At 44.8% G+C, this 24,584-nt stretch overlaps 1 protein-coding gene across 8 annotated transcripts in view; it reads left to right on the forward strand.

Annotated features, from left to right (window-relative positions):
- AOPEP (aminopeptidase O (putative)) overlaps window positions 1–24,584 on the forward strand; it is a 362,088-nt gene that overhangs the window by 328,439 nt on the left and 9,065 nt on the right. For all 8 annotated transcript variants that reach the window (XM_055349953.2, XM_055349961.2, XM_063696576.1 and 5 more), the window contains one exon: window positions 7,329–7,445. In XM_055349953.2, the coding sequence (XP_055205928.2) occupies window positions 7,329–7,445 (117 nt within the window). The remainder of the gene's footprint in view (window positions 1–7,328; window positions 7,446–24,584) is intronic.

The following is a 24,584-nucleotide window of genomic DNA, read 5'->3' on the forward strand; positions in this document are numbered from 1 at the left end:
TTATTCTGAACCTTTTTTCTAAAAACATTTCTTGCCGTCTTCCTATATTACAAAAATAATTCCATCTCATTCTTTTTAATAGCTACATAGTATCCATTGCATGGCTACATACCATATAGGATGTTTTGATTCATAGACTCAATCAACCATTTTTTTACAGTAAAGGTATACTCATATGCTGGGCCTTAGGGGGTTATAAGTTAATATGTAACTAGAATTGGAGCTAGCAAATGTCACTGTTTGTAAATTAGGAACTCAGAATTATAAAATGTATACTCTCCTTCAAGATAAATACAACAAGTATTACGTACACTGTTATTAATTTAGGTAAGAGCATTAATTCTTTTTTGTTGTTGTTGTTGTTGTTGTTGGATACAGAGTCTTGCTCTGTTGCCCAGGCTGAAGTCTACTGGATTAATCATAGCTCACCGCAGCCTCCAACTCCAGGGCTCAGATGATCCTCCCACTTCAGCCTCCCAAATAGCTGGGACTACAGACGCATATCACCACACCTAATTTTGAGGGTGGGTAGGGAGCGAGATCTCACTGTGTTGCTCAGGCTGGTCTGAAACTCCTGAGCTCAAGCCATTCTCCTGTCTAGGCCTCCCAGAGTGCTGGGATTACAGGTGTGAGCTACCACTTGTGGCAAAAGCATTAATTCTAAGGAAACAAAAAGAAGGAAATTTTTATGAAAATGTGAATACAAGAAAAGTTAGGAATATTCTGATACTTTAAAGTATTGCAATTTCTTTAGAAATACTCAGGCATATATTGAACATGCCATTGTTGTCATGGCAGGGTGGATAGACAGAATCACTAAGGAATTTAGTTTCTTTTTCATGAGTGATTATTTTCTTGAGAAGCATAGATCAGGAATGTTTTCCCTTTGGCCCCTTGTAATTGGTCTGGCAGGATCTGGGGTTGGGGAGGTGGACACAAGGATCCCACACATCTCTTGTGAAATACTTGGAAATTTTCAATTTGAGTGTTTATGATGCTTCCAACATATATAATAACATAAAATATTAATGTACACGTGGTTGTAAGAGATCCAGTTGACCAGAGGATTGCATGTTTCATCATTTAAATAATATGCTTTGTGTTAGATTGCATATAGTGTATGCTTTTAACAAGAGTTAGGGGAATAATAGCACGGGAACATTTGACCCTTACAATCTGGAAACATGAGAATTATTTATGCCAGTAAATTATTTCAGATAGTATTTGCTAATGATGGTATGTGTCTGTTTTAGGTTCTGTGGTGCCACTTTTAGAAACTCCACAAGCAAACCATGGCTCAAAATTTGTAGTAATCTTTTTGAACTGTAACTATTAGAATTTCCCAAGAATCTAATAAATATGCTTTTCTTTGTATAAAATGAGCTATATGAATATTTGCTGCTACTTGAATTTTCTTTCCAAAATTTGTTTATAGACATACTCCCTAAAGATGTTTGATAATCAGAAATAACTGATTCTGCTAGACAAATATGCACCAATTGATTGATTTTCTTTATTTTGAAGAAAATTTTTTTCCTCTTAATTATTTGGTGACTTCCTTTGCTGGCAAATCCAATTTTATGCCCCACAAATAATGTGAACAGTAGAGACTTCTACTTGTAAGTTTTGGCAATTCTTTAAAATACGTTAAGTTTTTGCTTCAACATATAAAGGTTTTTCTTTTCTGAATTGTGTTTTCAGCAGCAATTCAAACCAATTGTATTTTTCCATTATACAAATTACTAATTTAGAATAAATATATTTCATTTCTGTCATGATATCCTAGTAGGCAGGCTCTTGGGCAGACACCTGATATGTGTATGTATTATTAAGTTGTCTACTTTTGTTTCTTAGAAATGTTTATCATTTAAAAAGTAACAGATGGAAGAAGACTGTTTATTGAAGACTGTGGCCTGGCTAGTGTGTGGGCAGTAAGGGGTGACTGCACCTGGGTTCTGTGGCTCTCAACGTTTTCTGTTTCTTTTTGGAGTATGAGGAGGGAGAACTCTTGGTTTTGTTTTGAGGAACTTCATTGATTATATCTTAATTTTGCCTTATTGGCAAAAAGCACCATGTGAAAATTTATGCAGCGTAGAGATTTTCACTGTGTTTTATTTGGTTCAGAGCCGAGTCTGGAAGATGACTTAGTTTATAAGTTCTGTCTCGTGTCCTGTAGCCAAGCTTTCTGTCTCCTTTAATGCGGACACTGTGTGATTAGAAGCTGTTTCCTCCCATTCCTGTGGACTGAAGGGGCAATCTGAGGGTCTGCTAAGGTGGTGGGTGTGTTTTCTGGGAAGAGTGAAAGAGGATTTGTCAGCCTTTGGGGGAACTTTATAAAAATGAAAGATATTTTATGTCAGTGGGATCACCTTTTTAATCCAAGGGGCAAAAGAAAACTGGTTTCTATTGTGCCCCTGCCCGAAGGCCGCCTGCATGTGACTTTCAAAGGACCCTGCTTGTGTTGAATTTCAGCCAGCAAGTCTCCAGCATACAGAATTTGAGATTTCCCCCACCCCCACCGCTTCTTCTGTTTTTGCTCCATGTAAACAGTTCCCTGCGTAGTAACATAGACAAATATAGCAGAGAATGCTTTTCTGGAAGAAGAATGCTCCCTAAGCATTTTTTAACCATTTTTGGGAAGAATTGATCTTTCTGTGTGTTTCAGACAGACTGGAGAGGGGGAGGCCGTGGCTGTAAATTGAAGTGACATCATATGTATTGCCCCCATTGATCCGCTTTTAGTCTCCAGCCAGGATAAAAGGAAATGGCATCAGGGAGGAAGCATGCTTCATTTAGGCACAGATCCCAGAGTGATAATGGGGTAATAATAGAACTCATGCCACTGTCAATCCGTGGCTGCATTAGTCCCAGGCTTATTCTCTGTCTGGGGAGCCGCACAGTGACTTTCTTCGTGTGAGGCTGCAGCGCACCAGCTGGGCCACACCGGGAGGTGCCCGCCTTTGCTTTCGGAGGGGTGCAGGCAATGGGGCTTGGATGTTGCCATTTGCTGGTCTCTTGTCACAGGCCCTGCCTCTGCAAGGTCAGTCATGGGACATGTCCGTGGCATTTTCTGATGTAGGAGGTGAGCTGGCCTGTTCTGCATCATGCTAATGGAAGAAATGGTGGCGGAACCTCAGTTGCGTGGGTGGTCTTCTGGGAGCACAGAGTGAGTGATTCCCCCATGACAGCAGTAAGAGGCTTCTGGAAGAGTCAGGGGTTTTTTTTAGTTGAGCTGCCTCTAGTTTAGGAGGGTGGGTTTGGAAAATTCATATTTTCTTTCCAAGAGCATGCATAAAAACTCTCCCAAACCATTCAAAGTCGTACAGCTTGCGTCGACTCTGAAGTTGGGAAAAACATGCAGTGGACTTTTTTCTTTGTACAGTTCTTAGTATTTAGCAACTATGAAATCTTCCATGTTTAGAGTAGAACACAGACTTCTAAAATCCTTAACAAGCAGCATTTGTACTTGACTGACCTTGTTTAGCATTTTATTTCTTGTACTAATTTCAGTAAGTTTTATAGTTCTGTGAAGTTCTCTTGCAAGTACCCACATCACTTTGGCACCTTGTAGTCCTATTTTGTGTAAATTTCCGAGGCAGATGCATTTTAAAAATAATGAGCTGGTCTCTGTATGGAAAAAATAACCCCATCATGAATTTCTTGTTTATGCAAAGGAAAGGACTTTTGCATTCCTGTCACTGTTGAACTGTGGGTGTGAGCACTGTTGGGCCCCCAGAAATAAAGGCAAGTTCTTTTTATACTGTCTGAAGGAGCTGCTTTCTTAGGTGATGATGCTTGGAGGTAAGGTCCTTTATTTTTCACGATCACTCTGTGGTACGACCAAAGCCTTATCTCTCTCCCGCCAGTGCTGCTGTATTAAACACAGCTGGCCTTTCAGTCTTAAATTCAGCTGATCTTAAAATAAATAAATAAACGCAGTTGGCCTAGAAGTCATGTGAAGTTTGCTTTGATTTCCACATGGGTGGAAGTGGAGTGGTCCACATAGCATGTCCCACTCCCCCTGTGCCCGCCCCGGGCTCCTCGTACCACCCGGTGCTGCCTTGAGCACATCTGCTGATATGTGGTCTCTTTCACTTGCTTTACAAACATTTTGGTTTATTACATGACCACTGCTTTTTCATTTGTAGGGTGGCTTTACGGGGAGCAAATGTTTATTTTACAAAGACAAATGTATGGAAGCTGTTTAACCACATTTTTGCTTCAATATCCTCTTTTTAAGGTCTATTATCTTATCCTTTAAAAATGTTGTAATGTGTACTTTGCAAATGAAAGATGCTTTATTAGTTTTATTGTCTGTGTCCCAAAATAACGTTTGTTCACTGATTTTTTTTCCCTACTTTTTTCAGAAACTATATTTCCCCCCATGAGTTAGAATAGTTACAACTAAAAGCCAGGTGGCCGCAGGTTGTTTACCAAGTGAGAGTCATTTCAAGTCTGTTCAGAAGAATGGGACTCACTGAAACCTGGGAGCATGAAGCTGGCTCTGGCAGCACTGTGGTTGGGGGCCTTGTTTCGGGGGGAGCAGATACCTGAGGGGAGTGTCCACCCTTGCTTCTTACCTCTCTCAAATTAGAGTCAGTCAGTGTGCTCCCTCCCTTACTTCCATCTCGCGGTCTTAAGTCAGGGAGTTTAGCTTTAAATATTTTCATTGTGTAAAATTTGGAGAGGACAAAAGCTTCCACTGATCCTTTTGGTTCTGTTTCTGTGTAGAGATGCTGAGCTTTCAGCTTAAAAGAAAACTCAGATATACAGGTATGAATGCAGGTATTTTTGTAGGTTCACATATAGGTAATTGTTTGATTTTAAACTGGAGCTGTATCTATTGGTTAAACCTAGTTGGGGTTAAGTTGAGGACCAAGCTAGTTGTCTTACTCAGGGTTTCTTTGCTCTGTGTGTCTCTTTAGTTTAGACCAAATCCCAAATGAGAGTTCTAACAGTAGGCTTCTTTGTAAGCACAAGCGTATAATATGGGGAGATGCTTTTCTTTCTACTTTCCCCTTCCCTGTAATTCTGCAATTTGGCAGGGCTGGTTCCTTCTGTATTTAGTTAGCAAACGAGGCCCCACTTCTGGCAAAGGGTGTTTAGGGGCTGGTGGTGCGGAGAATCGCTTCTCTGTGAGGCTGAGCCCATTCCCCAAAGCCTGCCTGCCTTTGTCTGGAGGGGCCTTGATGCCAGGCGCCTGTTGTCCTCGGACTGTCTGTCTTGAGAAATGCTGCTCACCAGTTTTGAGTGTTTGTGGGGTAGAGCAGGTCCCCATCCTGTTATGGCCTGGCCTGGGTACCCCTCGTGGAGCTGCTGTTTGACAGCAGCACAACAAAGGGTAGTAGTGAGGTGAAGTGGGGAGATCCCACGACTGGGGTGAAAAGGAAGACACTGGGAAGAGGGCTCAAGGGCTGGAGGGCATTCAGTCAGTGGCCCTGGGAGACGGGTTAGGGGTACTTGAGGCCATGGGTTGAAGGCCCAGCCTCCTGCAGGAAAGCACCTCTCTCGGAACATCACAGGAGGCTGAAGGGTGAGATGAACTGGAATGAGAAGGAGGGCAGAGGGAGAAAGAGAACCGGTCTCACTGGGCTGCCTGGGCAGAAGTGCTGGATACCCACATGCACCCGGCAGTGTTCATGGTATGAATGGTGAGGAGGCCTACCAGAGGCTGGGGCCTGGGTTTGGCCTCTTCTGTAAAACAGTAGATTTCTTTTTAATATCATATGGTGGATGGGTGATTTTGTTACAAGTAGTTATATAGTAATTTGATATCTTTAAAACATGCTGCAATTACTTGACTTCTCATGAAAAGAAATGGAGCGTTAGTAATTCTTTGGGTCCTTGTCAGTGCTGATTGTACTGCAGTTTTGCTGAAGGCGCCTTGTTTCTCCTGAGAGAATAGCCACAGCATGTCTTTCAGATGAAGCGATGTTATGAAGTACAGAATATACCCAAGAACCAAGTGATTGCATTGGTGTCTTGTCTCCTTTCTTTCTGCCTCTGTCTGTAGGCAAGTGGGAGCTTTCTTAGAACTTAGAAGAGTGAGGTGAGAAAACGGATACCTAGTGGAATGGTGCGGTGGGTGTGGTGTTTGCAGTGCTTGCTGTCTGCCCGTTGCCCCCCGCATACCTTTTGGAAAAGTATATGTGTGTGTGTGAATGAGTGAGGGGGTAAGGGGGTAGGGGGTAGGGAGGGTCAGGCAGAGTACACATTTGGGGGCAGAAAGATGAGGAGCAGGGAGGGAAACCAGTACTTTTTAAAAATTGTTTTAGAACATCAGAAAGTGGCAATTAAAATCCAGGTGTTCTTATGAATGTACTGTTGACTTGATATCAGCTTCCAGACCTGTAATTGGGATTGACAGGAATGATCTGCACATACACAGGGATGGAGAGAAGCTCAGCAGAGAGAACCATGGAATTCATAGGATTAATTTTAAAATCTTGATTTTAGAATAAATATTTTTCACTTCCTACAAGGCGTATCTCAAATTGATTCTTCCTCCAGTGCACTACAGGGCCGATCTCACAGGGCCACCAGGCCTGGCCCTGCTGTCGCATAGCGAGTAACACGGATGAAGTCTTACACATGCTTCTTTTCATTTCTTGTATTTCACATACATTGTGTTTTATTTTTGTACCATGTAAAGACTATCTCCTGTCTTTGCCCTTAACTTGTAACACCACTTTTGACCATTCCTGTATGAGAACTCAGGAATATGGGTAACTTTGTGTGTCTGTGTGTATAGCTGCACATATAGTTGTGTACAGCCTTTTGAGCTTTTTAATGGATTATAAGTATGATTTTCATAATGGAGGGAAGACACAGTTCTTTCAGTATTTGCTCTTTATTTCTCAGTGTGCAGCAGGTATATTTGCAGAGCTTATGTGGTAAAAAGACTGAATGCCACATCTTACTTCTGTGAAATTTCCAGGTGTTTGCCTATAATTGGATGGCTCCTTGAATCTTTGTCTAGGTTAAATTACATTTTCTGGTGTATGCGTGCTGTAAAGGAAGAGATCCAGTAAACCACGATAATGTTTTATTAAGATAAGCACAGTTTTGATCTGCTCTAAGTATAGAACTGAAATGATTAGTCATGGAAAACGGGGCCAAAGCAGACCCTAGAATGTAGTGTCTTTGGGAATCCAGACAATGTAGGCCCTGAGGAATTACAAAAGTCAGCTGAACAGTCTTTCCATGTTGCCAATATATGCTGAAAGCACCCAGGTTACCCTGGGTATGTGGTCTTCAGTCTGAACATTTGGGTGTTGTTTCTCATCAACTGAATGGCATTTTCATAGGCTGTTTGGTTTTGTCTTTAGCTTTTTCCAGACCAGCTGGTCTTGCTTCTGGAACATCTCTTGGAGCAGAAGACTCTGAGCCCCCGAACTCTGCAAAGCCTCCAGAGGACATACCATCTCCAGGATCAGGATGCAGAGGTAACCAGGAACACTCTAGGAGTTTAACCAGCAGGCCCCCACTGTTGGTGAAGAATGGTGATCCCATTGCAGTCCCAAACTATTGAAACCACCATTTCTATTAGCAAAATCTCATGTGTTTGCTGTATGAGTGAAGAACTAAGTGCTTTAATCTGATTATGCTTATGCGTCTAACCAGAGTATTTTGAGGTCTTAAGTTTTTCCTTCTTCTTAAATCATAAAGATGGACATAAGTCTCCTAAAGGAATGAGTGGGATGTTTTTGAGTTGTAAACTTGGGTGGGTCATTGTGCCCACTGACGGTGGTGCCATTCTGTTGCACATTAAGGAAACTTGGCTCAGATGTGTCAGAGCTTCTTGGTTGCATTCAGTTAGGGCAGGAAAGGAGCCATGTGTAAAGGGAATGAAAACTAAATCTAGCAGCTGTAGTTGGAAAAGGCAATTGGATGCTTGCGAGAAAGCAATGTGATATAGTCCTTAATATCTTCTACCTTATTGTGAGGAATGCAGTGTGAATCCTAAGACAAATTCCAGGGTTTTAAAAAAATACAAAATAGTAAATAATGTATTCAGACATCTTAAGTAAAAACAAGAGCTTAAACAGAAAACCTCTTTATGTAAGACTCCCAAAATGCAGAAAGTAAGTTTGGTTTTGAGCATTTTAAAACTGTGCAGTCTAGTACAGCAGCCATTAGCCATGTGTGGCTGTTAAACACTTAAATGCAACTATTTTGAGTTGAGATGTGCTGTAAGTATAAAATGCACAATGAATAGCGAAGACACTGGAATGAAGAAAGACAAAATAACTTAATGCGTCCCAATTGATTATAGTGTTAGTGATATTTGGGATATATTAGGTTAAATATTATTGTAATGAATTTTATAATCATTAAAATGGAGTAATTGAGAAAAGCCCGTTCCTTATTAACCAAAAGGTAAGATGGCCATTGTTAGGCATTTTAAAGCCCCATAAACTCAACAGTGATTGAAAAACTCCAGAGGGGACATGTAGCTTTTTACCCACCTGAGCATAGACCAAATTTACAACTGTTGCTGTTTATTTCAGCTCTTATATTTTTGTATGTAGGAGTTCTCAAATGCCAGACTGTTATTTTTAATTAGTGTTTAAAAGACTTTGCTATATATAGTCATTAGGCTGTGTTTTAATCAGGGTGGAGTACCACCGAACCTCCAGGACCCTTTGATGGGCATGGACAGACCAGAGGGGAGGATCAGAGCAGGCACCGGGCACCTGTCACTTGATGTCCGGAAACCGTGAGGTGGCCCCCTTCCGTTTAGCATAAAACATGTCCTGTTCTTGCAGCTCAACTTAGTTGTTATATATAACCTCTTAGAATCTTTGAGAAGTGTAACAGGTTTTATTTAGTTGCTTGTTTTATATTGCACAAACTATGTCATGATGCTGGACAAGGCAGTCTCTTCAGCTAGATCCCTGGTGATGAGACGCTAGGGTCTCATTACTTCTTTGCTCAGTTTATATGACCAGTGTGGTCTGCGTTCATGCAGTTCACAAGTATTCCACTATTCCACTAGGCACCAGGAATATAGCAGTGGAAATGACAGGCAAGGTTAGTTACCCTTAGGAAGCTTACATTCTTCTGAAAAGACAGCTCCTAAGTAAATGAACGGCTGTGGGTGCTAAGGCCAGTGTTGAATTAGGTGGCTGGTGCAGAAACACCTGCCCAGGCTGACGGGGCAGATCTCTAGTACAGCGCAGGGGTGCTTGGGACCTGGTGGGGGCAGATTTCTTTACCTTCTGTGCCCCTATATTTTTGAGATAACGCAGAAAGGCTTCCCTTGCTCTACATGTGACCGAGATGCATATGTAAAGCTGCCTTTCCAGAAGGGTAATCTTGCTGCCTCCAGCTGTTCCTGCTCCTCATGGCAAAGTGCACTGAGGAGTTTTGTTGGCTGAGCAGCATGTTCGGGATGTAGCGGCCGCAAGTGAGAAGCCTATTCCATGGTTGCTTTAGCTCCTGGGCTGCCATCCCCATCTGCCCCTCCCTCTTTCCATGTGGATGGGCCGGTATAGGCCCACCCACACAGAGAAGGAAGAAAGGAGGGACGAGATTACTATTAACCATTCTTTCTATGTGTGTTGCTTCTGTGTATGGGCTGTGTTCACAGAGCATCTGATCTGTTGGTCTGATGTTCTGAGTGTAGCACTGAGTCTGCTGCGGCTGCTTGCCAAGGGCTTGAATGTCGAGGGGTTGTGGGGCCAGGGTTCTGAATACTATCTCAGGTTATGCACACCCTGCCTGCCCTCCATGTGCCTGCATCACGTGATGTGAAGACCCAGGTGTATGCTCTTCATGGAGGCAGTGCCCCCGTGTTCAGAATGTGAAAGGAAAAGTGCTCGAGGACAGACAGAGTTGAGAGCATGGGTGGAGTAGGCAAACCATCCCAGGCTACCTCCTGCCTTGCCACCCCTCTGCAGGGCGGGCACAGGCTGCGCTCCTTGATGCTCCTTGGCCTGGAGAGTGAAGCTGACCTCAAAGTCAGCCATCTTGTATGTAGCAGGCCTCAGGACTATGGGTGGGTGCTGGGCCACTGCAGCCAGCACGGAAAATGAGCCGAAGGGAAATCCATTCCACAGAAGTACCTTGTCTTTCTGCAGTTTTTGAGTATATTTCTCAAATAGCCATAAAAGTATAAAAAATATATTTGACAGCTAACTCTGGGAACAAAAGATGTTATCTAAGATCCCTTTTTAAGGAACACATTTCCTGCCTGCCTTAGCAGGTCTCTTAAGCTGTAAAAATAGCTAGCCATGGCAGTGAGATGAGGATCCCTGGACCTTGGCTTTCTGACCTCTTTCCCCCAGGAAGTCCATGACTGACCTTCAGGCAGCAGCATCTCTGCAGACTCCACTGAGCGCTTTCAGACTGGGGCCATGCCTCAGGGGATGGGCTCCCCCTGTGTTGTTTTGCTGGTGGCCACGAATCCGAAAGGCCCACGCTGCAGCGTGCCCTGCTTTGAGTTTGGTTGATGTATTTAATAAGAACATTAGTTTTCTGGGAGAATTTGGTAGCACCCGTTCTTCCCTTCACTGTATGGGGGAAATAGTGTTGATTGAAAGGAAGAGGACTCTGAGATTGGATTGGAGCAAGAAAGTGTGGGTATCGTGTGTTGTGACTATGTCTTCTCCGGGGTGCCGCTTCACTGGAGGTCTCCCTTCAGGGTCTGGCCCTCATGCCTGGCCCCAGGTGCTCGTGTGCACGTGAGCGGCTCTTCCTGCTGACTGACTACAGCTAATTGACAAAAGGCAGTTTCAAAAAAAAAAAATCTCAACTTAGTAAGGTGTCAGCACAGAGGGGAGTAGCTAGAAAAAGCTTGCTAACAACATTTAAAGGCCACCCTAAGCCAGCTATACTCTCCCAAAGTGCCAAAGAATGTAACCTTGGGAGGCTCCACTCTTTCATGTAGAATTGCAAACTAAACTAGTAGGAGCAAGTGAATGTGAGGAAACAGATTGTAAGGGCATACCTGTTTCAGCACTCATCCGGCTGCCTTCCAGGATAGAAAGGAAACTCCAGGTTGATTGGAAATGGAAAAAACGACCAGCGTCACAGGCCTGTCCCGTAGCACGGGCAGTAGCTGAAGAGGCCCTGCAGACCCTGTGTAATGGGTCTAGGTCTCCTCTACCTCTTTTTTGTTTGTATGTTTGAGACGGAGTCTTGCTGTGTCTCCCAGGCTGGAGTGCAGTGGCACGATCTTGGCTCACTGCAACCTCCACCTCCCAGGTTCAAGCAATTCTGCCTCAGCCTCCCGAGTAGCTGGATTACAGGTGCCCACCACCACGCCCAGCCAATTTTTTGTATTTTAATAGAGATGGGGTTTTACCATCTTGGCCAGGCTGGTCTCGAACTCCTGACCTCATGATCCACCTGCCTTGGCTTCCCAAAGTGCTGGGATTACAGGCGTGAGCCACCGCGCCTGGCCTCGTCTACCTCTTTTGATGCATCGTACACAAGCCATTGGTCGGGGGGCGGGTCCACAAGCTGGTATTTATCTTAATATGCTGTTACTAATACATTGTTTACTTGGGAAGAAAGCACCATAGCATTTATTTGCAGTCCAAAGGTGGAAGTTGTGACTCCAGCAACACAATCATGTGACAGCTTTAATGCTCATTTATGAATTTCATTTGGGCCAAAAGCATAGTTCTGTGACTCAAGCACTTAATGATTAATAGAACTCTAGAGGAACTTACCAAAGGGGCAAAGAATGAAGGTTTGACGGTTGTTACATCTCCAGATTCTAAAATTGATCCATAGTTGTGGTTCTGTTCGTTCCTTTCAGTGCTAGAACTCTTTCCATTAGAGACGACTTTCGTCTTCTGCTTTGGAGGGCTTGGAGATGTGAAGTGTTCAGGAGGGTCTTTTCCCTGCTGTTGGAGCTTCTTTTTCTTCCCTGGTTGCTTTTTCATAGTATTCTGGCTACAAATAAGTAAGACATTTCTATTTTGTTTTGTTACAGAGTGGCTTAGAGGAAAGGTTAGATATAATCTCTTTGGGCTCTGTTGCCGTTTCAGGATGCTCGATGCTTTAGATTTATTAATATGTAGCGTGCTGAACTTAGAAGTCCTTCCTCTTGTCTGCCTTGATCCAGAGTCTAAGCGTAATAAAGGCAGAAACTCTGGCTGTGCTGACGTCAGGTCCTGTCATCATGGTGGTGTGTGAGGGCAGCACCCAGCTCTTCCTCTCCCACCACGGTGCTGGCACCAAGGCCTCTGCCCCGTAGGACACCGAGGCTTATGAATAGGAGCAGTGCCAAGGTGCCGGCACCATCTTGGTGATGTCCAGGGGGCCCACCCAGGCCCCCTTTTCCTCTCCTCCCCTTCTCCTGCTGGCTGCCCTTGGTGCAGGCGAATCCAGGGCCTCATTACTAAGCCAGCTGGCTCACCACGTCATCATCCAGCATTGTCAGGAGACACCATTGTGGAACAGAGCCCTACAAGGCAGGTTTTCAGATTGAACATGAAAAAGGACACCATTGTGGAGTGTCAGAGTAGTGTGTGCAATTAGTGAAATGCTTTTATAGGGTAAAATACAAGGAACCAGGTCCCCCCGGGATCCCGAAAGGGCAAGTTGACACTTGCCACCTCCACCTGGCAACCACAGAAACTCAGCATTAGGCCGTTTCTCACAGTATGATTGCAGGTACAGGGGTCTGGCTTACTGGCCCGTTGATGCCATCAACCTTAGGTTACAGATCAAGAGGCCAGATACCGATGAGTCTGAACTTTAGAACATGGCCTGTGAATAGTGTGACTTCAGGTTTTTAGAAAGCTGAGACCATGCTTGTGAGGGTCATGGCTGTCCCTTTGACAGAGCATTATTCCTTTTCTAGAGTTTAAAAGGTGGGTGGGTATAGATTGAAAAAAGGGATTGGGGTAATTGTCTTTAGTTACTTTAGACATATCTTTTTAAACCATCTGCTTTTTATGATAGGAGAAAGAATAGAGTTCTCTGGTTTTATTTGTGCATTTTTTCTTCGTCTTATTTGGTTTATGAAACATTTAATCGATGTTTCAGAACATTCCTTCAAAGTCAGGACGGTCTATCTCTCAGTACATCCTTCTTAGGGTTTTCTTTCTGTTATTCAATTCAGTGCCTCTGGAACTTTCCTGTGGAAAGCCTGCAACAGCATCTCTCCTGTTATACTGTGATAAAGGGATTTTTTTTTTAAAAAGCTGATCTAAAATCAAAGAACTTTCTTTTTTAGATAAATAATTTCCTGTGTTGTTCCTGAAGATTGTGTTTTGTTTACTGTGAATTTATAGCAAATGAAAGTAAAGAAGAAGCAAGCCATGGACAGCATAATCTGGCTAATTTTTCTTAAATGGTCAGCTTAGCATTTATCTGTTTAAAGAGAGAGGGCATTTAATAGGTGGCTTTTAGCTACAGGTTCAGCCAGACTTTATTAGAAAAGCCACTGGTTGCAGAGTGTCCCTGCCGTCTGCTGTTTGCACAGGGTTCAGCAGTGGGCCCACTGTTACCGACCTCTGAAGATGTGAGGGCCTCTGTGTTTGCTCCATAGGGCGCTCTCCAGTCTGTATAGATTTTCTCAGAAAGATGGAGATGGAGATTTACACATTCTCTGGGGTCTAAATAGCAGTGCCCTGATGCTCTTCTTCCGCTATAGCCAGGAAACCAGCAGCATCTCATATTCATTGTGTGTCCAAAGGCTTCTCGAGTGGAATTAATGCATTGGGCTTTAATTGGTGCTTCTGGGTTCTTTACAGCTCAGTCAGTAGTTTACATACTTTTGTATTGGATTTCTGTTCTGAAATCCACACCAGAAACCACACAACTTTCTTTGAACATTGCTGTCTCTTTTTACTGTTGTAAACTTAGCCATATTCCCATTTAAAGTATACCTTAAATGCCCTGAAATACAGGGCTCACTCTGCCACAGCTCTCAACATAGCTTTCCAGGTGGCTTTTCTGCCTTCTGGTGGCTTTCATGTACACCATCTTTGCTCTCTAGAACTGTGGCACACCAGGATGTGAGAGGTGGATCTGTCTGGACTTCAGGCTGTGAGAACCTCACAGGACAGATAGGATGTGAGCTTTACCCCTTGTGTTCAGGCCGCTCGCACGGAGTCAGCTTGCGGAAGCACGTTCCCAGGCCTGCTCTGCGTGTAATGGTGGAATTTTGTGTGGATGGCAGGGTATGATATTTAGAACATAAACACAGTAGAGATTGGCTAAACTTTGTGGGGTGGCACTAAAAATGATTTTTAGGCTGTTCAGTCTCTGCATATTGCTTTGCTGCAACCTTGAACCACATGGAACTGTGTTCTGTAGACCACCTGGTTTTGCCCATCCATGGGTGGAAGCAAATGCCCAGGCTGGGCACAGGAAGTTCCCAGGCACTGAGGGAACCAGCCAGCCCAAAGCTGACTTCATGGCCTCGGCTCTCAGGGCACCAGGTAGTTTTTCTCGAGAGTAGACTGTGTAGAATAGTACCCTTCGCCAAAACAGCCTTTCTCAACTTGGTTCTTAGGGTGAGGGGTAACTGTTTTTAGTAACTTTTTTGAGCTATAATTCACATACCATGAAGTGCACCCATTTTAAAGTATACAATTCTATAGTTTTTAATATATTCACAGAGTTGTACAACCATCACCACAATTACTTGTAGAACATTTTATCATCCCCAAAAGAAACCCAGTACCCTTTGGCTGTCATCCCTAGCTCCCCAGTCCTAGGCAAGCACTCATTTTTCTGTCTCTATAGATTTGCCTATTCTGGGCCTTCACATAAATGGAATTATATATAATATTTGGTCTTTTGTGACTGACTTCTTTTGACTTAGCATAATGTTTTCGGGGATCATCCTTCTTTGTAGCATATATCATTACTTCATTCCTTTTTATTGCCAAATATTTTGAGTCATATGGATGGATGGCATTTGTTGATCCACACATCAGCTGATGGACAGTTAGGGTGTTTCCACTTTTAACTATTGTGAATAATGCTGCTAGGAACATATGTGTGTAAGGTTTTGTGTGGACATATGCTTTCATTTCTCTTAGGTATATTCCTAGGAGTAGAATTGCTGGATTATAACCCTTGTTTAACCTTTTGAGGAACTGCCAGTGTGTTTTCTGCCGTGGCTAAACCATCTTACATTTTCTCTAGCAGTGAGTATGGGTTCGGCCTCCACCAGCACTTGTTGTTGTCCGTCTTTTTTATTTTAGCCATCCTGTTGGATGTGACTTGGTACCCCACTGTCGTCGTCATTCCTTTTTTTCATGTATTGACTGATGGTGTTGAGCATCTTTTCATGTGCATATTGACCATTTGCATATCTTCTTTGGAGAAAGGGCTAGTTAAACCTTTTGCTCATTTTTAAATTGGTTTGTGTTTGTATTACTGAGTTATAATAGTTCTTTATATAGTCTAGATACGAGTTCCTTCTCAAATACAGTTTGCAAAAATATACTCTTATATGATGGTATCCCTTGAGGTATAAAAATTTTCACTTTAATGAAGTCCAGTGTATCTCCTTTGTTTTGTTGAAAATCATTGCCGGGGTCATGAAGATTTATGCCTGTATCTTTCCTAAAAGTTGTATAGTTTTAGTTCTTTAGTCTCTGGGGTTTATTTTTAAAAGCCTGTTTCTCTAGCTCTTGAACAGAAGGGTATCAGAAGAAATAGCCACTGAGAAGAGAAGGGGGAGGGAAGGCTGAGTTTCTTTCATGGAGTAAAATGTGATATGGCTAGAAATTGGCGGGGCTCAGGATGCCCCCTTTGAGTGGTGGGTTTCTTTTCCTTTTTTAGGCCTCAGTGTGCATGGCCCTTCTTAAGGAGCTATGACTGCGCTCCTGCTGCAGCCCTGTTCACTCCCTGTTGCCTCATGCACCCTTTCGTGGCTTTTGTCACCAACACGAGTCTACGCTTGCTGGTTTACTGGATTTTTCTTAAACTTCCTGCTGAACTGTAAGCTCCTAGAGGACAAGTGCTTATCTATTTTAGTCACCATTTTATCCTCAATGCCCAATCGACTTACTTGCTGGAGAATGATGTTACCTGGATTTCATGTCTGACACAGCAAGGTGATGGGAGAGAGTCAGCCATCCCTCAGACTTGGGGAGGTCCTCCAGGCTGAATTCACCTCCAGGGAAAGTGAGGGAAGGGGACAAGTGTCTGTAGGGCTTATTAGAGGAGGTAACGATGGTCACTGTTTCTGCCAGCAGTAAAAGTCCCTTTCAGCAAAGGCTGTGAGTTACATGTCAATAAATTGAAGAAAGAAGGTAGGGTGTATTATTTTCTAATTTCAGAATTACATATTGAGATGGATAGCCATTCAATGAGAGTCTTAGTATGGAAGGAAGGGATGAGCAGTTTCAGTATGGAAGGAAGGCAAACTGTGCCATATTTCAAAGTGAACCCCACATGGGCTCCCATGTTGTACTTTTTGGAGCCTTTAATAGCACCAGTGTTATTAAATAAAAGAGCCTATTTGGAGGAAAATAAGAAGCATTCCAGGTTTTCAAAAGTAGTTAAGATTTGTCTAAGACCACACAAGTGAAGCAAGGTTGCCTCTTTTATCATACTTGACGTTTGTATTTGACATCAATATTTGATGTTTGTCATCACACTTGACCCTCACCATGATCTCCATGTGCATGTCGAGTGTGATGGCCCTGGTAGCAGTTGAGCAGCACACTGCTGCTGCTTTAGCTCTAACCAGTTAAGGTGTAGACAAGAGCTGTAGGAATTGACTCCAGCAAGGGTGGTAAGAGCCTCCAATGCTTCATTTGTCCTCTTAACCCTGTGCCTAGGAATTTACTAACCTGGCTTTGCGGCAGCAAATAAAGTAACTTTTAATTTCCTTTAGTTTAAAAAATAACATTCAGATTGCAGCCCTTCAGAAATAAGGAGCAGAAAAGGTGAGAGAGAAAAGAAAAGAATGAAAACACAAATGTGGACAGCCCTGATGTGATCACCACACAGTGAAAGGTTCTTTTCCTCTTTCCATGGGACTGAGCAGGTAGACGGCCTCCACCCGTCCAGAAGCCCCCGGGGCAGTCCCCCACTGGAATGCCGTCTGCCCTGTGGCTACTCTGCAGAGGCCCCCCTTACCAGCCAGTCAGCCCACCGTAAAGTCAAGTTAAATCTAATTTAAGGACACAAATTGACAAAGCAGGTTTGTTTATTGCAGGGTAGACTTATTAACTTACAAGAGCCATGAGCCCTGGTCTTTCTGTTTACAGAAATAAAATGGAACTCTAAATGAGGTTTAATGGGCTTCCCAGATCATGTTCCCTGGACAGATTTTTTTTTTCCTTCTTCAACAGTAAATTTGAAAATCAAAAGGACTAAAAAGAAAGGGGAGTGCTTCCTGTTATAAATAGGACTGGTGGCATTCTTCAAAGCATTTTATAGCCTCTTAACTGTGCATTATAATTTCAGAGTAGCTGAAAAGCATTCCAAGTTTTCAAGTGGTACGTTTACTCAGAAGCATTTATCAAGCATGTACTATGTGCTGGGCATTGCGACAGGCCCAAAGATGGCGCAGAGGCCCATGCATGCCCCAGACTTGCATGATACTGTAAATAAATACATCAGACTAGCGGAGAAGGACACGGCAGTGCAGAGAGCAGTGGGAGCTGGAAAGGCTGCAAGCCCAACTCTGAGAGTGGCCGGTGAGGGCACACTGGGAGCTGATCTCTGGGCTGCAGAGGTGAACTAGGAGATGTGGACGCGTCACATCACTCAAGTGAACCTGGGTCTGCTGGATGAGCTGTGGCCACAGCAATGCCATCTAGTGTCACAGCAGATTTCCTTGTACCCTCTGTCTGCTGGCCCCAGCATAGCTTTCTTGTTAAAAGGCTAAAGGCTACTAGGACACACTTGAGACTTTGTAGTGTCATCAGAAGACGGAAAGACAGTGAGCTGTAGTGTATTAACAGAAGGGCACCATGCCAGTAAATGCAACAGTGGCAGGCAGAGAGAAGGAAAAACCCAAAGTAATATACAGGTCAAGTCTTCCTTATCCAAGATGCTTGAGACCAGAAATGTTTCAGATTTCAGATTTTTTTCAGTTATTAGGATATTTGTATTAACTGGTTGTTTCCCAAATCTGAAAACCCAAACTCTGAAATGCTTCAAAATCCCAAACTTTTTGAGTGCTGACATGACCCTCCCCCCACCCCACACACACACACACACAAAATGCTCACTGGAGCATTTCAGATTTCGGATTTTTGAATTTGGGATGCTGAATATGTATCTGTATCAATTGTTTCTGTTGGAAAGACCAAAAGTGAATTTGACATGAATGGCTAGAATTTCATGTACATTGGGTTCCGTATTTATGTATAGTCATCTGCTTATAATTTTTAAATGTTTAAAAATAAAGCAAGGAAAGCAGCTACCAAAAGGAGCCATACGTGCTTTTCTAAGCATGGTGACGAGCATGCACCAAACTGAGTCCTGGCTCCAGGATTGCCGTGGAAGAGACAATGAGGCCATTCCTGTCTTTGGTCTTGATGGTTTTTGGTGGTGGCACCGCAGCTCTTGGAACCAAGTTGGGTGTACTGGCTGAGTTCTAAGAGCTCATCTGCTCTGTCTCGTGCCTGTAGCCATGTCTGCTCAGGCCGTTGTGAATGATGTTTATTTTTCAGGCAGAGTAATTTTTCTGTAAGACACTGGTTTTCAGACTCTGTCTCCAGTATTGGGGTACTCTAAAGACACAGTGCCCCTTTTTAATGAGTCTGATTCAAGATGAATGCCAGAGCATGTTTCCTTGTACAGAGGAATTTGACCTGCAGAGGGAAGAATAAGGCCCAGGGTGTCAGAACCAGCATTAAGGAGCACCTCTGATTTTCTGGTGGGGTCGTGCTAAAGCTGGCCCAAACCCACTCATGGGGCCGTTGTTCACCTTTTGCCTCGTCTCTGTGTTCAGTGACATCATGTTGGTGGATGTTGGGGGATGAACACCAGTACACCACTGTGTATGCTGTGCTCTGGGAGCCATAGCTTGGGCACCCATTCTAGAGCAAGGATCAGCCAACCCCAGCCTGAGCCTGTGCAGCCCACTGCCTGTTCTTGTAAATAACGTTTTATCCAAAGGCAGCCATGCCATGCCCACGTATTTACATGTTGTCTAAGGCTGCTTTGACCAAAAGGCCAAAAGTGCTCAATATCTGGCTCTTGAAGGAAAAAATTTGCCAGCCTCTCTTCTGGAGTTTACCAGGAATCTGGTTCTGGACACATGAAGATATCTTGGGTTAAAAAGAGATTAGGAGCCAGGCTTATGTTTGTAATCCCAGCACTTTGGGAGGCTGAGGCGGGATCACTTGAGCCCAGGAGTTTTTGTATTTTTTATAGAGACAGGGTCCCACTCTTATCCAGGCATAGTGGCATGCACCTGTAGTCCCAGCTACTGGGGAGGCTGAGGTGGGAGGATCACTTGATCCCAGGATTTGGAAGCTGCAGTGTGTCATGAGCATGCCATTGCACTCCAGACTGAGCGACAGAGTGAGACTCTGTCTTAAAAAATATTATTTTAAAAAAGAGATTAGAGTGGTTCAAGTTGTGAGGAAGCTTCAGCAGCTTTCCTATTTCCAAGAAAAAAAGCAGTCAAATAAGGGGGAGGCCCCTTTACCATATCCTAGTTAAAATTATGGTTATATCATAGACATGCCCGTTGTCACGGGACCTGTGTCCCAAATCCAAGATGTGGTTTCTGAATGGCCCTCCTAGGCATGTGCCATTTTTCTAGCATTGCAGGAAGTCAGAAGAGCAGGCTTCCCCCTCCACTGTGTTTCTGAGCCTTCCAGAGTTCAGCTCCATGGAACCTCTTGGGTAGTGTGTGATAAGTTTCCTGTAAAGGCAGAAGTGGAGTCTGGCTGGGGCTGAGGCTGGGGCAAGGCTAAGGGAGCCATCTTTACAAATGGTTTGCAGGATTCCCAGGTGCCTGTCCCTGGGTCTCCCTCCCAGGAGACGGCCTGAAAAGCTGTAGCTCTTCCCAGGCCTTTACTACTCCTGGGACTCCCCTGCTCCCTCTGCTGTCCTGCTGCGAGTCTCTGACCTGGCCCAGGCTCTTGCTCGGCCATGTGGTTCCTACCTCCTACCTCATGCCAGCCCAGCCTGTCTGTGGCCCTCCCTGCATGTTGACGCTCTTCTAACCCTCATCTTGGGGAGCTGGAGCTGGAGTGGGGCCTGGTTAGAGCAGCTTGCCTGAGCCAACGAGGGTCCACCCTGGAGCATCAGGCTCTGGAAGCCGAGCTTGTATGTAGGTTTTCATACTGTCCGGGAGTCAAGACACAGTGGGTCATGAAATCCATCTAGTAGGTCACCAGCCAGCATTTAAAAAAAAGAAAGAAGAGGCCGGCGCGATGGCTCCCGCCTGTAATCCCAGCAGGCCGGGCGCGGGGGCTCCCGCCTGTAATCCCAGCAGGCTGGGCGCAGTGGCTTACACCTATAATCCCAGCAGGCCGGGCACGGTGGCTCACACCTGTAATGCCACCACTTTGGGAGGATGAGGTGGGTGGACCATTTGAGGTCAGGAGTTCAAGACCAGCCTGGCCAACATGGTGAAACTCCATCTCTACTAAAAATACAAAAAAATTAGCCAGGCGTGGTGGCACATGTCTGTGTTGCCAGCTACTTGGGAGGCTGAGGCAGGAGAATCGCTTGAACCTGGGAGGCAGAGGTTGCAGTGAGCCGAGATCGCGTCACTGTACTCCAGCCTGGCAACAAAGTAAGACTCGGTCTCAAAAAACAAAAAACAAAGAATAAAAATACCAGACTGCATTGCGTGTAGTGAAGGAAAGCGTTGGGAAATAACACTTTGATTTCAGTGTGTGTCTATATGTTCTACATATACATATTTGTGGATACGTATGCACACATAGATATGCATACGTGTTTGTACTGACCATCACTCTGCCCCGCACCATTTCCCAGTGCCTGTCATGCAGTTGGCTGCCATGAATGTGCTTGGAATCAGTGAGCCCCATCCTCATAGCCAGTGCCTGTGTGTGTGCTTCCTTCCACGTGCTTTTTGGATACCCAGGTTGCATGTCTGCTTGGGCCTCCTAGGTGGCTCAGGCCTGTACCACAGACATACCCTGTCCTCCCTGCGGCAGTCTGTCAGTGGGGTAGGGTCCACAATCCTGGAACCATTACTTGGATTCCTTGAGGATTTTAATTCTCTACTGCCAGATATGTGCCTGATGTGAACTGGCTTCCACATACCTGCCCTTCATTCTTCCCACCCTAGATTCCAAGACCCTCCCACCTGCACCCAACCTCAAAGAACCAGTTGTGTGGAGCACTCTTAGGAGAATGCTGAAATCTTTGCTGTCATTACCCTGTATTCATGGAGGCTTTGGAAACCCGGAAAGTGCTGAATCCCTTTCCAACAGTATAAATTGCACCTCTGTGTTACCCCCACCTGTACGCTAAGTGAGGGCAGCACTGTCATTGTTTCTGTTGAGCATGTCCCATAAGCAGAACACTTTGAACAGCAGATGTCCAAAGTAATTTTTATTGGACTAAAGCATTCAAGGGTGCACACCTGTGTGTTGTGCAAAAGTCAACTTCACTGTGATGACATGGAAAGGATCCAGAGACCCAGATGCCCCTTCTTCTTGCGAGAGCTGTGCTGATTTATTTCATATGTGAGCTCTCGCCCACTTCCGGCAGGTCAGGAGGCCAGCCAGGCCCGGGCCGCACCTGCTCTTCCCCCTCCCAGGCCACCTGCTTGTCTGCTGCCCAGCGTCAGCACCGGCAGCAGCAGAGGGAAGAGATGAGCACATCCTTGATAGGTGAGGTGTTGGGTGCTTGAGAGGCTGGCACCAGGGCAGAGGTGTGGGTGCTGCAGGTGTCCAGGACCCTGTGCTCACTGCCACGGGCAGCTCAGTTCTCACTTCTCCGTGCCCTGTCCCTGTTTCCCTTCTGCCGTCTTGTTCTTTCTCTACTTGCCCAGTCTCCTTCCCTCCCACACCAACTTCATCATTTTCCTCCCTCGCCCCTTTGGTCATGGTCTGGGATCTGGGTCTGTGTAGGGCTGAAATACGTGCTGACTCTAGGCTCTCAGGTGATTCCTGGCATAGATTTGGAGTGACTTGATGAATTTTAATCACAGTGTTAAAGGTCATTAAATTTTTCAACTATATTGACAATAGAAATATAATAAAATGTGAATATTTGAAGTGTACCATTTGATTACTTTTGGCATGTGTACCCATGAAACATTAAACATAAATGAAGAGAACTGAGAAGCCAGATAACTGTATGCAATTAAGAAATACAAGCAAAACTGCCATGAACAAAGTCAGACAGATTGACAAACCTGGAAAAAGCTGCAGTTTCATCAAAGATGAGCTAATTTTCCTAGTACTCAAAAACAATCAACAGATTAACTAGAAAAAGCCAGTGATCCAATAGGAAAAACATGGTAAAGAATATGAATAGACAGTTGCTAGAAAGGATTTTTAAAGCACATGAAAAAAATGCTCGGACATGGTGGCTCACACCTATAATCCCAACACTTTCGGAAGCTTAAGGTGGGAGGATGGCTTGAGCCCAGGAGTTTGAGACCAGCCTGGGCAACAATAAGAGACCGCATTTCTGCAAAAAGTAATTAAAAAAAAAATTAGCTGGGTGTGGTGGTACATTCCTGTAGTTCTAGCTACTTGAGAGGCTGAGGTCAGAGGATCGCTTGAGCCTGGGAGGTGGAGTCTGTGGTGAGCCACTGCAACCTGGATGACCGAACGACACCCTACCTCAAACAAACAAACAAAGAAAAGAAAGCATCCATACTCAACTGGTAATAGAATGCCTAAGCCGCCCCGATGGGGATGGGGGCTCTCCCGCTCCTTCTGCAGGCTGGCAGCCCCTCCCAGGCCTCTAGCTCTCTCTGTTCCAGAAATAGCCTCCCACCTCTTCAGGCCAGTGGGTAGCTACCGCTTCCATGGTCTCTGGTACTTCACCGTACCTGGCTGGTGTCCATAATACTGTCCCCACCTTTCTAATTAGTCCCTTCCTCAAGTTCTCTCTTAATTAAAAACTAAAGGACCTCATGGACACCATTTTTCACTTATCAAAAGTTTGGTAATTCAGTGGTGGTGATGGTACAGGAAGGTGGGGTCTCACGTCGATTTTGGCAGGAGTGTACATTGCTACACCCTCATGGAAGGCAATTTAGCAGCCTCTCAAAGTGAAGATGTACACACTGATCTGGACACCCCACATCTAGGAAGTTGCACACAGATACCCTCAGGGCACCGGATGACCCACACCTTGTGTTTCATTGCATCAGAGGTTGTTTTCAGTCTTTACTGTTAGGATGTAAACTTGTGTCTATCTGTCAGGGTCTCGCTAATCTTAGCATTATTTGTAGTATCATAGACTACCCTGCAACCATTAATACAAGGAATGGGGAATCTCTTCCTGCACTCAGGGGAATCATAAGTCAAGATATCCTATTAAATATCAATGTAATTATATAAAGTAAATATATATTCTTATCAGGGTACAGAGGAATGCAATCCATGAAGTTATCTTTGTTAGGAGGAAAAGGAAAAATACATTGTGTGTGTGTAAAACACACTGGCCCAGTGGCCACCTGCACAGTAGGGACTGAAGGCAGTCTCTGGGGATAGGGATGAGGGGAAGACCTTACCGTATTTTGTATATTAATCTAGAAAAAAGGATTCTAAAAAGCTGAGAAATAGAAATTGACTTGTTTTGGGGTGTGATTCATTTGCTGATCAGTCTCCATTTGATTGGGTCTAAAATGAAACAGTTACATTTTTCTCCCATCCCTATCCCCAGCTGGACTTTGTCCAGTCTCCTAGGGACCCAAGCAAGCCCTTATCATAATTTCAGATTTAAAGTTCAGATCTCCAGTGCAGGTCTAGGCTTGTGGGGGTACCTTGTGTCTGGGGAAGGGTCTGATCAGGTTCTTCTCCTGCCACCTTCCAGGCCTGGGGAGGACAGGGGGAGGGGACATTATCTCTTAGTAGGTCCCTCTGACCCTCACAGCTGCTCCCCTGCAGACGGCTCTCTGTGTCCTTTGTGGCAGGCAGCCACAGCTGGCTGTCCCCAGGAGCCCAGGTTATGTGTTCCTCCTGCCAGCATCTGCTTTCCTAGGCACGGGACAGCACAGTGCTGTGGCTCTGGGGGAGCCTGGGCCAGCCTCCAGCACTGCCCCGGCTCCCAGACAGGGTGGGAGCAGAAAGGCAGCCAGGAAGTGTGGCTTTCACCTCTGAAAAGCAAACTCCTTCCTAATTGTGCAGAGAAGACAACTGCCCGGGTCCACAGGGAGGCCGGTCGCCCCGCCAGGATGCTGCGGGGTGGCTGGCGACCAGAAGAGACAGTGAGGAGTGCCCGCTGGTGCCAGGCACCGTCCTGGGAGCATGCGCTGTCCCTGTTTATTTTTATTCTGACTGAGGAAATTACAGAAAGACACGTTGACCACCTTCGTTAATAAATTAAGAAATAAGAGCAGACCTCTAGACTGGAAAGCTGTCCTCTGGTGGCATGCTGTGGAACTCTGTGGCCCCACCTCTCTGGCCCGTAGGGCTTCCCTGCTTTCTCAGCTGCGGAGGAACTTGATGCAGGAGGGCAGAGCATCTTTCACGACCTTGAAG

Source organism: Gorilla gorilla, chromosome 13 (assembly GCF_029281585.2).
Source record: "Gorilla gorilla gorilla isolate KB3781 chromosome 13, NHGRI_mGorGor1-v2.1_pri, whole genome shotgun sequence".
NCBI lineage: Eukaryota > Metazoa > Chordata > Mammalia > Primates > Hominidae > Gorilla > Gorilla gorilla.